Consider the following 14486-nt stretch of genomic DNA (forward strand, 5'->3'; position numbering starts at 1 on the left):
GGTTGCCCATTGATTTTTCTGACATCATCAAAACTGACGCAAGCGACTTTTCAGACGCGCGTCCAAAATAGTTTGCTCACAAGTTAAAAAACTTGAATGTTAGTTTATTTATTAAAAAATCCAAATAGTAAAACCTTGATTGAATATGATCATGAAAAAACTCAAATTTGTTAGCTTATAAGCTCAAAAAGAACTCAAAAAAACTTGTATTAAAGAATTAGCTTGAATTTTGCCGTTGACTTCTACATGAACTCGCAAGCTTTAATATGCCAAAGTTCTACATTCAAGTTGTTTTCTGTGCTTAATAAATACTAAATCATTTAAGTTTTTGAAAATATAATACAAGTTTTAGTGCAAAAAAATGTGAATTGTTTCAAAAATTCTAATTCAAACATTGGTAAATCACCCCTTAGTTTATAAAATAATGATATGTAATTTAAATCAAATTGATTTATGTCTATTGTCCTTTAATACATGATCCCCACATGTGGGGTAGTACCTGCTTTCAATAAACTTTTCCTTTTAATTAGCAGAGTGATTGAGGTAAGTGGGGGTGCAAAAATATGGATTCGGTGCATCCCTAGAGATAAGTAGTAGGGCAAGTTACCAGGGCAAAGGAAAAACTTCACAGAACTTTTACAGCGTTTTTATTTTAAAACTGGATATATTTATTAACAGAAAATTAGATTTAGGAGTATGGGACCTGTTTTCTGTTATGACCTTGGGTTTTCCGGATAAGGGGGTCTTTCCATATTTCAGATCTCCATACTTTGTCTACTAAAATATCATTTTAACATTAAGGTGCAGATTTATCAAAGGTTAAAGTGAAAATTTGAATTAAAAAAATTTAGAATTTGAAGCTACTTTTTGTGTACTCCGACTAGGGAATAGTCCAAATTCGATTTGAATTTGAAAAAAAATGCGAAAATTCGAATATTGAAATTTATCATGTACGGTCTCTTTAAAAATTTGACTTCAACCATTCGCCATCTTAAACCTGCCAAATTGCTGTTTTAGTCTATGGGGGACCTCCTAGAACCTATGTGGAGTCAATTGGTGGACTTTGAATCAAAGTTGATCGAATTCGCTGTTACTTCGATTCATATGATTCGAATTCGTTAAAAAATGGACCTATTTGGACAAAAAAACCTTTGATTTTTTAAAATAAATTTCGGTTGGTCTTTTATATTTCGAATTTCGAATTTTTTTAAATTCGAAATTTGACCCTTGATAAATCTGCCCATAAATAAACCCAATAGGCTGGTTCTGCTTCCAATAAGGATTAATTATATCTTAGTTGGGATCAAGTACAAGCTACTGTTTTATTATTACACAGAAAAACGAAATCATTTACTTTTTAGATTTTTTTTAAATTTTTGAATTGATTTTCTGTGGGAGAAAACTGTCCCGCACTTTAGGATAACAGGTTTACGGATAATTGGTCCTAAACCTGTACAATAGAAATAAAACATTTGGGATGGCAGTACAACTTTTATATGTTTTTTTCATTTTTGAACTTGCCATCAGGTGAAATATCCCAAACCTCACAATAAACTACCAAGTACTCACCGGTCGATGATTATTCTGAATATCTCGGAGCCTCAAAGCAAAGTTTCCTTCAAGTTTATTCTTGGAAGAAATGATCTTCTCGATACTGTTCTGCTCCTGCTGTTGGACATGGGGGTCCTGGGTTAGGGGGGCTCCACTAATCAAAGTAATTGCACTCAATGCAAAGAGAAATTTTGCCCAGCTCTGCATTGTAGCTTCTTTGGTTTCATGTTCGAGGAACCTGCAGTTCCGGTGTGTTTGTTTGGTGCCCTGGAACATTCATTCCTATATTGTTGGCACAATGTGTAAATCATTTGTTTTATGGCACTCGCTTCCTTTTTAACTGTTGGGATCCTGTCCCTTTCCCAACCACACAGCTAATAGTACTGAGGGATATTTCCAACAGAGTCAAAATGGTCAAATTTATAGAATTTGTCCAACATTTCCCTAGTTTTTTAAACTTTATCGATTTTACTAAATTTACAAAATTACTCAAATCTCAATTTTTTCCAGGAATCTTTAAAAATGTGTGGTTTTCCTATTTTTCTCAAAAGCTCTAAAAATTTGAGATTTACAAAGGGGCAGATTTATCAAGGTTCGAATTGAAAAATGTAGTTTTTTTTATTTGAATTTCGAGCTAATTTTAAGGGGTTATTTATCAAAGTCCAAATTTATCTCAATATTTTCATATACAAACGCTGATCAAATCCGCTCGGGCTTTTTACCCATATTTATTATTACAGTTTCCTGAAAATTTGCTTTGTGGGAAAAAAAATCAGATTTTCACAATTTTTATGGAATTTTCAATCCGAGTTTCTTGATTTTCATTATTTTTTTTAGAATTTGGGATGCCGGATTTTCAGATTTAGACTTTTTCATCCTCGGTTTAATAAATTTCGAAAAATTTGTGATTTTTTAAAAGTCAGATTTTATAAAAAAAATCACAAACTTTTCATGATTTTTGCATTCAGAGTTTAGTAAATAACCCCCTAAGTGTTCTTCGATTAGGGAATAGTCCAAATTCGATTTGAATCTGAAAAAAATTCAAAAATTTGAACATAGAAATGTATGTACTGTCTCTTTAAAAATTCGACTATTTGCCATCTAAAACCTGCTGAATTGCTGCTTTAGCCTATGGGGGACTACCTAGAACCCATTTGGAGTCATTTGGTGGACTTTGAAAAATCAAAGTTTTTTTTTTGAAAATACTTCAAATTGAATTTGATTGAATATGATCTGAAATTTGTTTGGAACGATTGAATACAGCCTATTCACTCGAAGTTGAAAAAATTTGATTTTTTTAATACATTTCGGTTGGTCTTTTTTTATTCGAATTTCGAGTTGATCACCTCGAAATTCGACCCTTGATAAATCTGCCCTTAAGTGTAAAAACCACAAAAACCTCCGATGCAAAATTTCACCAGTTAAAAGTTGTCGAGTTCATATAGAAGTCAGTGGGAACTGGACCTTTTTGAATCAGTTCAGACTTTTTAGAGGTTTTCAGATTTTTTTATCTTGGAATTGTCCAAAAAAAAATAATTTTTGTGGTATTTAGTGGTATTCATATTTTTGTGACATTTGTGGTTTTAGAGAAAATGAGTTTAGTCCTGATTTCAAAAACCACTAAAATGAGACTGTTGATAAATAGGCCTCCTTACCTTCCCACTTTGATGCAATTTTTAATGTTGATTTCATTGTATTTATGAAGAACTTCTCCAAAGACTTTTATCTAAATAGCAAAGAAATGTGACAATGAAGAAGGAAGAATTCAATCATTCATGTTTACTACTTGGTTTATTTTGGTCAAAGTTGTTAAAATGTCATTGAAATACATATTCTTACTGTGACATTGTATTACTACTAGTGACGGACAAATTTATTTGGCAGATGCGAATTCTCTGCAAATTTCCACATTTCACCACCAGCGAAATTATTCCCAAAATTGCCTTGAAAATTTGTCGGTGACATTTCACCGGGCTCAAAATATTTTTGATGCCAGCGACAATTCCGACGCCGGCGTCAATTAAAGGCGCCCATTGACTTCAATGTACGTAAAATATGATGAAAGGGAAGACATTTGCCATCACTAATTACTACCTAAACAGCTTTTATTTCCTCCGCCTTTCCTTGGAACATGTACAGTAAGGGGCCATGTTGGCATGTTGGAATTCAAGCTTGAATTTTTGAAAATAATATTTTCATTTTTTCTTTCATTTGAAAACAATCTAAAGAATTTGAAAAATTCTCCATCTAAAATCTGCTGAACTACTATAAAAGTCAGTGGGAGGAATATCTTCCACTTTCGTGCTACATTGTTTTTTAATTTTTTTAATTGAATTTGTTAAAATAAATGGAACACTGAAATTTCCATTGCCAAACTTTATTATAGTTGAAAGATATTAATGGATCAGATTTAACTTTCAGACAATAAAGAATACCTATGCTGCCATAGTTTTATGGGATCTCTCTGTACAGACTATGAGCAAACTTAGGGACTGTTCCTGCTGAATTGTGCTTAGTACAGGGAATACCTATGCTGCCATAGTTTTATGGGATCTCTCTGTACAGACTATGAGCAAACTTAGGGGCTGTTCCTGCTGAATTGTGCTTAGTACAGGGAAATACCTATGCTGCCATAGTTTTATGGGATCTCTCTGTACAGACTATGAGCAAACTTAGGGACTGTTCCTGCTGAATTGTGCTTAGTACAGGGAATACCTATGCTGCCATAGTTTTATGGGATCTCTCTGTACAGACTATGAGCAAACTTAGGGACTGTTCCTGCTGAATTGTGCTTAGTACAGGGAATACCTATGCTGCCATAGTTTTATGGGATCTCTCTGTACAGACTATGAGCAAACTTTGACCCGTATCACCGAAAAATTTGAGAATCTCCTGCGAAATTTGTTTGTGAAATGCATTGAAGTCAAAGGGCGTCCGAATAATTTTGACGTGTGACAAAATTTCTTGGACGTGGCAGATTTTTCACCGGCAAATTTTCTCTGCAGTTTTGTGAATTTAATCGTCTGCTGCGAAACGCGGAAATTTGCCGCAAATTTGCGTCTGGCAAATGTAATCACCCATCACTAGTGCTTAGTACAGGGGAATACTATGTTCATTTTCCTGCATTTCCAGTCATCCCAAAGATGCAGGACAAGCACGACATAGAATTCATATGGACTTTGGTTGATTTTTGGCGAATTCTGTTGCTGGAAACATTTGTTCTCACTTGAATGATGAGATCTCTGGGTGCCTCCTGCTGGGGGGCGCTTATGTTGTTTTCCTTTACTTTGTTTTCTAATTGATTTTCTTTTAAAGGGGGGTTCTGTGGAAGTAATTATATAATGTTTGATTTACATATATTGGTACAATTTTGCAGTAAAAGAAACATAACAGTTTAGTTAGAGCCCTGTGTGATAACACTGTCAGTGATCACGACTCAAAGACATTATTTATTAATAATAATAATAATAATAAATAATAGAGCTAAACTAATCTCTGCTCTACATATAAATTATCCTACAAAGTCCCCTTCACCAAAAATGATGTTTAATAGTCAAAAAGAAATGGATTCCAATATCCTTTATAGTCAACAGTCAATGGTTGAAATGAAGGACAAACCCCCAGGGGGCCATCAATCTGCTCCCAAATGTTCTCATTATTGTCCCTAGTAAAGATGAAGCCCCTTGGGAACCTGGCCCAGGGCAGAGAGGAGGGGCAGACAATATTTGATTGACAGCTGAGATGTTTAAATGAGATTACAACTATGAACGCTTTAATAAAAAATAGAAATTAGATTTTGTGTTTAATTTGAAAAGGACTTTCATTATACAGATTTTTATGTCTGGGCGACAGGTCCACTTTAAAGAACCTATTGTACCTCTCATTTGTGAATAGTGATGGGCGAATTTATTTGGCAGGCGCAAATTTTCACATCAGAAACTAGACGCCGGCGCTGTTTCGCGAATTTTTCGGCGAAGCGAAAGGGCACAAATTCGCCCATCACTATTTGTGAACATTAAGAAGTGTTTTTATATGAGCTTTTAATATTATGTATTTGCCTTCCTATTGTAAGTAGTGATGCATCGCTAGACAAGTACACAAGGAACGGAAAAAACAATAAAAAATATAAGAAAATGGTGACAAACCAGAGAAGTTAATGTGTTGCAGGAGACTTTAATATCTCTTTTTCTGGAGGTTAATGTGCAGTTTTTTACCACCTGTCAAATAATAAAACCAAAATTATTCTAAATTATTAGAAAATCATTAATGTGTCTGTCCCGGGTACGGTTGTACAAAGTATTTGCCTTCCATGCTGTGGTTTTTATAATACCATCATTTAATATGATTATATAGATTGTCTTTAGAAGTCATGTGACTGGTTATTTGGCACAGGTCCAGGGAAGGAATTGACTTTTCACCATACTACATGGAGCAAATATGTACCTTCTTGCTAAAAATTAGGAGATGGAGTATCAGGTAAGGAGTGGGTGAGGGTGAGCATTGTGGTGCAGGGAGGTGAGGGAGACAGAATGGATATTAGGTAAGTGTTGGGTGGGTGAAAGAACATGGCGGAGCTGGGAGGAGGAGGAGACAGAGTGCACCATGGAGAAGTAATGGGTGGGATGAGGAGGGATTACGGACGTGTAGGTAGAAAAGGCAGAGAAAGCATGCAATAAATTAATAGTAAAGTAGTGGGAATATGGAAAGGGACTATGAGAGATGAATCAAAGTAGAGGTAATGTTTTGGAATCCAGTTCCAGGGAGAGGAAATAGAGCAGCAGGAGAGCTATGGAAATGTGACCTGGTGCTGTAAGAGGAATATGAGGCAGAAGAAGGTTGGAGGAGGCAGAAGAAATGTCATGTTTTGTTAGGGAGGCATGGTGATGAAGTAAACTAGAGAGGGTTGAGGACTAGGTGCAAGGAGAAGAAAGAACATGGAGCTATGGGGCATAGGAGTAAAGACATAGTAACACAGTAACATAGTAAGTTAGGTTGAAAAAAGACACACGTCCATCAAGTCCAACCTTTTGACTTTTTTTAACCTGCCAGTTGATCCAGAGGAAGGCAAAGACAATGGACATCAGGAAAGGAGTGTTGGGTGGAATGAACATGGATTTGTGGAAAGGAGAGTAAATGGTCATTGGGGATGAAGGAGTGAGAAACAGGACAGAGATTTGCAGGATTGTAGAGGATTGTGTGGAGGTGCCAATGTTACTGGTGCTGGACATGACTTGGATGGACTTTAAATGAGTCTACAAATTGTAGTACAAACGAATGGAGGACAGAGAACTTATCTTTGATCTGCTTAGCAGGACATTACCCTACTCTTGTTTTCTATATTAATTATATTGATCTGATTAAGAGACAACAAATTGGCTTTACTTACCCCATTCTCTTTATAGGCACATTGTTCAAGACTTTGTTGTTTAGTATTCTGGCAATTAGTCTCTTTTATCATAAAGTGCAATTTAATTCCATCAGGGACACCAAACTGAAAAAAAAGAGAATACATTAATTATGTTTTTTAGATAGAATTTTCATGATTTTTTCAGGGCTTGGACTTCACTTTGTGGGTAAAATAATCTGCAGAGAGTGAGCTGCATTTAGGTTAGTGGCATTTTGGGGGCTGTTACACATGAGGCCCCAGGAACATTGTGCAGACATTAAAGGGACCATGGGAACAACTGAATATTCAGGTGGCATCTCAAATGTGAATTTGGCATGTTGGGGTTGTCCTGAGAGCTGAGGGAAAGGAACTGCTTTACTCTAGCACAGTGATCCCCCAACCAATGGCTCGCAAGCAACATGTTGCTCTCCAACCCCTTGGATGTTGCTCCCAGTGGCCTCAAAGCAGGTGATTATATTTCAATTCCAGGCTTGGAGGAAAGTTTTGGTTGTCTAAAATTCAAGTTTGCAGCCAAGCCTCATGTAGGCTGCAAATCCACACAGGGGCTACCAAATAGCCAATCACAGCCCTTATTTAGCACCCCATCCCCCAGAACTTGTTTCATGCTTGTGTTGCTCACTATCTGTTTGTACATTTGAATGTGACTCATGGGTAAAAAAAGTTGGGGACACCTGCTCTTATACACTTTTCTAAACATCTCCGTCTCTGAGCATTGGCCTCTGTAGGTAATCTAACATGGCTCCAATACTCTCACAGTTTGCTGTCTATTTATGACATAATGCCCTTATGGAGTTTCAAATCCAGCAAAAAGTAGAAATGATCATTGATCAACCATGCAAATTAAATGGAAAATTTTAAAAAGTGATTTGCAAACTGTGCAGCTGCACCCCTGAGGGACCTAGATCCTTGCTTCAGAGGACCCAGCCAAACGAGGTCAATTAGGGCAATATTTGAGGGTGAACAATTTTTTGATATTCTAGATATTCTTGAAAGTTTGTCTATTATTATTATTATTATTAACATGTATTTATATAGCGCCAACATATTGCGTAGCACTGTAAAGTAACTGTGATTATACAACTACATCAGATGAATTACATACATAGAATATATGGAGTAACAAACATCACAATCAATACAGGTACAAAGAGGTGAGGAAGGCCCTATGCATAGGCATACAGTCTAAAGGGAAGGGAGTAATACACAAGGTGTGGGAGTGGGCAAGATCGAAGTAAGTGGGTGAGAAATGTGGTACTGTATGTGGTGTTGCGTTTGGTAGTTAAGCAGAGTGAGGGTAGGCTTCTCGAAAGAAGTGCGTTTTCAGAGATTTTTTGAAAGCAGAAAGGTTGGGAGAAAGTCGGACAGACCGTGGGAGAGAGTTCCAGAGGAGGGGTGCAGCCCTTCCAAAGTCTTGAATGCGAGTGTGTGAGGAGGTAATGAGAGAAGAGTTGAGTAGCAGGTCAGTAGAGGAGCGAAGTAAGCGAGTGGGTGAGTATATAGAGATGAGTTCAGAGATGTAGGGTGGAGCAGAGTTGTGAAGTGCTTTGAAAGTCAGTGTCATTAATTTGAATTTGATTCTGAAAGGCAACGGAAGCCAGTGCAGGGATTGACAGAATGGCGAGGCAGAGGATGAGCGGTTGCTGAGGTGTATGAGCCTCGCAGCAGTGTTCATTATGGACTGGAGAGGTGACAGTCTCTGGAGGGGGAGGCCAATTAAAAGAGAGTTACAGTAGTCTAGACGCGATATGATGAGAGAGTGAATAAGAATTTTGGCAGCGTCTTGGGTGATAAATGATCGTATTTTGGATATGTTCCTTAGGTGGAAGTGACATGATTTAATAAGTGACTGGATATGAGGAGTGAATGACAGGGCAGAATCTAGGATAACCCCAAGGCACCGGGCCTGGGGAGAGGGGGTGATAGTGGAATTGTTAACTATGATGGATACTTCGGGGATGCTACTGGTGTTTCTTGGAGGAAAGAGAACCATTTCAGTTTTAGAGAGGTTTAATTTAAGGTAGCGTTGCGACATCCAGGTAGAGATAGCGGACAGGCAGGAGGAGACGCGAGTTAGGAGTTCTGGATTGAGATCAGGAGATGAGAGATAGATTTGAGTATCGTCAGCATAGAGGTGGTAGTGGAAACCATACGAATTTATTAATTTGCCAAGGGAGGAAGTATAGAGGGAGAATAGTAATGGTCCCAGGACAGAGCCTTGAGGAACTCCAACAGAAGTTCAAGCTTTGGGACCCCCAGCAAATGTTGGACTTGCACCAAACTTATCCAACAACCACCGGTCAAAAGGTTGAAATGTGAAACAGGCAAATAGTCAGGATAAAGTTTGATCCTTTATGTGTCCAACCTGCTCCATGATTATGGAAAACATGGACATGCAAAGGCCCAACAGGAATACTGGGGGAGAGTTAAATAGGTGACATGGGAGCTGCCGTGATATAACATCTGCATTGGACTGAACACGTTACCAAAAAACATCATTAAGGCTTTGAAGCCCTTGAGCTTCTCAAATCCCATTCCAGATATATACTGCGTGTTTATTTAACTTAAGCCTGGTCATATTTCATCCAGAGTGTCACACCCAGACCAACCATTGTTCTGTATTTGTGTAGCTGCCATTTCTTAGATTCCAATCCTCTCGACTCTTTTTTTTTGGGCCTCTCGTTCCTACCTGAGTAAACACAGCCGCACTGAATGCCCAGTTTATCCTGCACGTAATAATGCTCTCATTAACCTTTGTCATTTGATATTAAAGAAACCAAGTCTACGTTCCGCTGGGTGTTTATCAGCTGCTATTGAGACATAAGCTCATTTGTCTGGCTTGCTAATACTTTCAGATAATACAAAACATTGCCCTTTCCATAGCTATTCCCATATACTTCGCTCTATCAAAATCCAGCCAAGTCCAACAGAAAAGGTTAAAGTCAAATTCTGGATTTTTCAGATAAAATTCTAGTTGAATCCTCCTTTTGTTTTTGACTTTAAGCTCTGCTAGAGAACTTATGCAATGTGGGTCCTGCCTTACTGGACTCAGTTACATGCGCATTGAATTCCTTGTAATTTCCCTATTATCCCTATTATCCCTTCTTATTCCCCTTCTCTTATTCTCCTAGCTTTGCATTGCACCTGAGTAACTAAATAATTAGACTTTATAAACCTGTGGCAGAACGTAACACCTATTCAAAGTTTAAGGTCCACGCAGAGGTACAATCTACAGAGGAATACAGTTTCTTTAGCATTAGTCTACCAGTTACAATTCAGTATGTAAATACATTGCATCTGGGATATGAGGTATAGTAAGGATAGATGGTGCCTATAGTAATAGTGGGATAATAGTCTCTGGGAAGGGAGTGTGACTGTGGGATAGCAGGTATAGTAGGGAGAGATGGTGTCTATAGTAACAGTGGATAATAGTCTCTGGGAAGGGAGTGTGACTGTGGGATAGCAGGTATAGTAGGGAGAGATGGTGTCTATAGTAACAGTGGGATAATAGTCTCTGGGAAGGGAGTGTGACTGTGGGATAGCAGGTATAGTAGGGAGAGATGGTGTCTATAGTAACAGTGGATAATAGTCTCTGGGAAGAGAGTGTGACTGTGGGATAGCAGGTATAGTAGGGAGAGATGGTGCCTATAGTAACAGTGGATAATAGTCTCTGGGAAGGGAGTGTGACTGTGGGATAGCAGGTATAGTAGGGAGAGATGGTGCCTATAGTAACAGTGGATAATAGTCTCTGGGAAGGGAGTGTGACTGTGGGATAGCAGGTATAGTAGGGAGAGATGGTGCCTATAGTAAAAGTGGGATAATAGTCTCTGGGAAGGGAGTGTGACTGTGGGATAGCAGGTATAGTAGGGAGAGATGTGTCTATAGTAACAGTGGATAATAGTCTCTGGGAAGGGAGTGTGACTGTGGGATAGCAGGTATAGTAGGGAGAGATGGTGTCTATAGTAACAGTGGATAATAGTCTCTGGGAAGGGAGTGTGACTGTGGGATAGCAGGTATAGTAGGGAGAGATGGTGTCTATAGTAAAAGTGGGATAATAGTCTCTGGGAAGGGAGTGTGACTGTGGGATAGCAGGTATAGTAGGGAGAGATGGTGCCTATAGTAACAGTGGGATAATAGTCTCTTGGAAGGGAGTGTGATTGAGGGATAGCAGGTATAGTAGGGAGAGATGGTGTCTATAGTAATAGTGGGATAATAGTCTCTGGGAAGGGAGTGTGACTGTGGGATAGCAGGTATAGTAGGGAGAGATGGTGCCTATAGTAACAGTGGATAATAGTCTCTGGGAAGGGAGTGTGACTGTGGGATAGCAGGTATAGTAGGGAGAGATGTGTCTATAGTAACAGTGGATAATAGTCTCTGGGAAGGGAGTGTGACTGAGGGATAGCAGGTATAGTAGGGACAGGGGCGATCCGCCTATGAGGCGAGCTGAGGCGCTCGCCTCAGGCGGCATCGCCAACTAGGTTTCCAGGGGCGGCAAAAAGCCGCTCCTGGTGCCTTTAAGAGCCGAATTTCCGGTTTTTGAACCGGAAATTCGGCTTTACTAGGGCGAGAGAGCGCAATTGCGCTCTCCGCACTAGCGTTGCTGCCTCCCCCCCGGAAATCGAATCGGGCTGGGGGGGCGGCATTACTGGAGCCGCCTCAGGCGGCAATGGATACAGAAACGGCGCTGAGTAGGGAGAGATGGTGCCTATAGTAACAGTGGATAATATTGAGTGTTATTGAGTGCATGGGAGTCCTGTCCTTAACACCAGCCTTGTGCCTTACAGTCTCAGGTGCTCCATATGACATGGGGGGAGCAGACACATTTTGTCCTTGTGCCACTCCTTATGTACTAGGTTGAGGTTGCATTATTCACAGTATTTTGCAAATCTTTGAACTTTGTGCCTTGCCCCTACTCATTATGGAGTCCTATAATAGCCCCTTTTGAAAACATTATCATGAAAAAGTCTTCTTAGCCCGCTTCCCATGTGGGCATTGTACATTGTTACCTGAAGATCTAAAGTAGGGATGCACAGAATCCAGGATTTGGTTTGGGATCGAGCCAGGATTTGGCCTTTTTGGATGATTTGGATTCAGCCGAATCCTTGTGCCTGGCCGAACCAAATCTTAATTTGCATATGTAAATTAGGTGACTTTTTGTCTCAAAACATGGAAGTAAAATTTTTTTACCCCACTTTTTCCTTTTCCCCACTAATTTGCATATGTAAATTAGGATTCATATTTGGTTTGGTATCCAGACGAATCTTTCAGAAAAGGATTCGGGAATTCGGCCGAATCCCAAAAAGTGGATTTGTTGCATCCCTAGTCAAAAGTGAGGAAATGACCATATCAACAGATCACTACCAAAATGTGAGAAAATGTTGGATTCAACACAAAGGTAGGTCCTTAAGATATTGAAACTTAGCCTATCCTTGTGTTGAACTGTGTAAATGTAGGCAGAGTAAGTCACTGTACTACCTGGTGAGCTGGTAGCATATAACATTCAGTCCATTGGCCGGATTAAGATGTAATGTTGCTCACACCATTCAGAAGGCCGACATGAATTATAAAACTGTACACATACACAGACATCCCAGTGTTCAACGCCCCATCCACTAATGTTTTCTTTAGGTGCACTGGGTTTGCACCTAACCCTAGATACCCTATTTAGCTATCCACCAGGTAGGAGAAACTAACATGAACCTTGTGACTATGAAGATTTTCATTTATCCAGGTCATGTTATATCTAGTATAGGTCAATCTAAAAACAACTGGACTTGCTGAGTAATCAATGAAGACGTTTCACTACTCATCCGAGATGTCACCTCTTTGAAGAGTTACAATGTGCCATTGTAAATGGATTAGTGGAAGAGTTTGTATGCCGAAAACTTCCCACACCAGTCAGTTGAACTGAAGAAGCTGCTCGGATGAGTAGTGAAACGTCTTCATTGATTACTCAGCAAGTCCAGTTGTTTTTAGATTGACCTATACTAGATATACCATGAACCTTCAAGACTTCTGATCACCGGGGTAGGGGCTACAGTATATTGCCATATCATCTGCCTTATTATTAAAATGGTACTATAGTTGGGAGGAAACTATCAAGAATATTCCATTCACTACAATATTCTTGATTCCTGAGCTCCTCCCCAACACCCACTTCTGAAGGAACATGTTGAGTAAACTTTCCTACTGGTAATTCTGTCTTTGTCTAATGTCTATACCCCTGCCATTGCTCAACACTCTGGCATGTTATTATTTCCCCTATAGCAACCTACCTGTTGATACTGCGGGTCAGTTGTGAGAAGACTGAAGAGGAAGCTGGTGTTGCGTCTTGCATTGTAGATGTCTATTGCCTTTTTAATGGCTTCAGAATTTGGGGAGCTCAATGTTAATCCAATCAGGGGTTCAGAGTGTATGAGCATGGCACCTCTAAATAGCAGCAGTAGGGAGCACCACATCTCCATCACTGAATGTCCTGCTGGTTTGCTTTCCTCTTGACTTCTGACTGTGACCTTTTTAGTTTTTTAGCTGAATTCTTCTTTGTCCTGTAAGCTCCTGCCCTAAGCTGCTCCACACTCTAATAGCCACCCAGACAAAGGGAGTAGGTAGAACCCTTAGACCTGGCCTGGATGCTTTCCATGGCATCAGGTTTCCATGCCCTACAGTGCCCAGCACTGTCTATAGAGGCACTGTTAGACAGACAGCTTTCCTACAATGTTAGGGAAGATTTGTTTACTTGACTTAAAATATGAGTGCATTGTTGGTCAAGTGACAACGTGTTATTAGCGGCGTATCTTGGCATGGGCGATTGTGTGCTTTGACACAGTTTATTTCCTGATAGAACTCCTTTAAGGGATCATTCATTACATCACTGCCATCTAAATACTCCACATACATTTGTGCATAATGTACAAACAAAAGAACCACTAAGGCTGCTGAAGATATTCTTACACACCCATATGTACACATAGCATTGCCTCTGTGCCAACGATGAGACGGTTATCTCGCAAGGAACTGTGAGAGGAGACGTAGCAATTGTTCTTTATCGTTCCCACTGGCCAATGAACTGAATAAACTGCACATTGTTCCCTACAAACCACAGTAACCAGATATTTAATTTCCATGTTCTAGGCCAGGGTTGTCCAACCAGAGGTCTACAGGCTGTAGGTAACCCTCCATGGGATTTCTATGGTCCCCTGTGTGTTCAAAGGCTCCACAGACTTCTTTGAATCACATCTTCATATGTAATATTATCTGACACTTGAACATGTAATATCACTTCACTCTGGACCAATGAAATCAAACATCTGTTTTTTTAATACCTAAATATATTTTTCATACAAGTCAGCCTTGTTTCTAGAAAGCTTAGAAGGTCATTCAAGCGTTGTAGGGCCCTCAGTAGCCATTACATAGATGGAGTGGGCAGAAGTGAGACATCGATAGGGTACATTGTAACTGTATTCCAGTTTGTCAAGAAACACAGAGATTGTCATTACTAAAATAGAACCTACATACAGTATAATCAGATCAA

General features: G+C 39.3%; 1 protein-coding gene across 1 annotated transcript; it reads right to left on the reverse strand.

Moving 5' to 3' along the window:
- Window positions 1–4663: 4663 nt before the first annotated feature.
- Window positions 4664–13427, reverse strand: LOC121394782 (cathelicidin-6-like). The gene is made up of 4 exons (XM_041566786.1): window positions 13231–13427; window positions 6938–7042; window positions 5697–5768; window positions 4664–4873 (listed from the first exon to the last, which is right to left on the reverse strand). The coding sequence occupies exons 1-4, from the start codon at window positions 13417–13419 to the stop codon at window positions 4664–4666; spliced, it is 576 nt and encodes a 191-aa protein (XP_041422720.1). The 5' UTR covers window positions 13420–13427.
- Between the last annotated feature and the right edge of the window lie 1059 nt (window positions 13428–14486).

Source organism: Xenopus laevis, chromosome 6L (assembly GCF_017654675.1).
Source record: "Xenopus laevis strain J_2021 chromosome 6L, Xenopus_laevis_v10.1, whole genome shotgun sequence".
Classification (NCBI taxonomy): Eukaryota; Metazoa; Chordata; class Amphibia; order Anura; family Pipidae; genus Xenopus; species Xenopus laevis.

Bases quoted from the DNA above. Each gene is read 5' to 3' on its own strand.
- LOC121394782 (XM_041566786.1), bottom strand. From the start codon at position 13,419: ATGGAGATGTGGTGCTCCCTACTGCTGCTATTTAGAGGTGCCATGCTC. The intron at 7,043-13,230 runs GTAGGTTGCTAT...CTTTTTTTTCAG, and splicing joins CTGACCCGCAGTATCAACAG to TTTGGTGTCCCTGATGGAAT. The intron at 5,769-6,937 runs GTAAGTAAAGCC...ATTATTTGACAG, and splicing joins GTGCCTATAAAGAGAATGGG to GTGGTAAAAAACTGCACATT.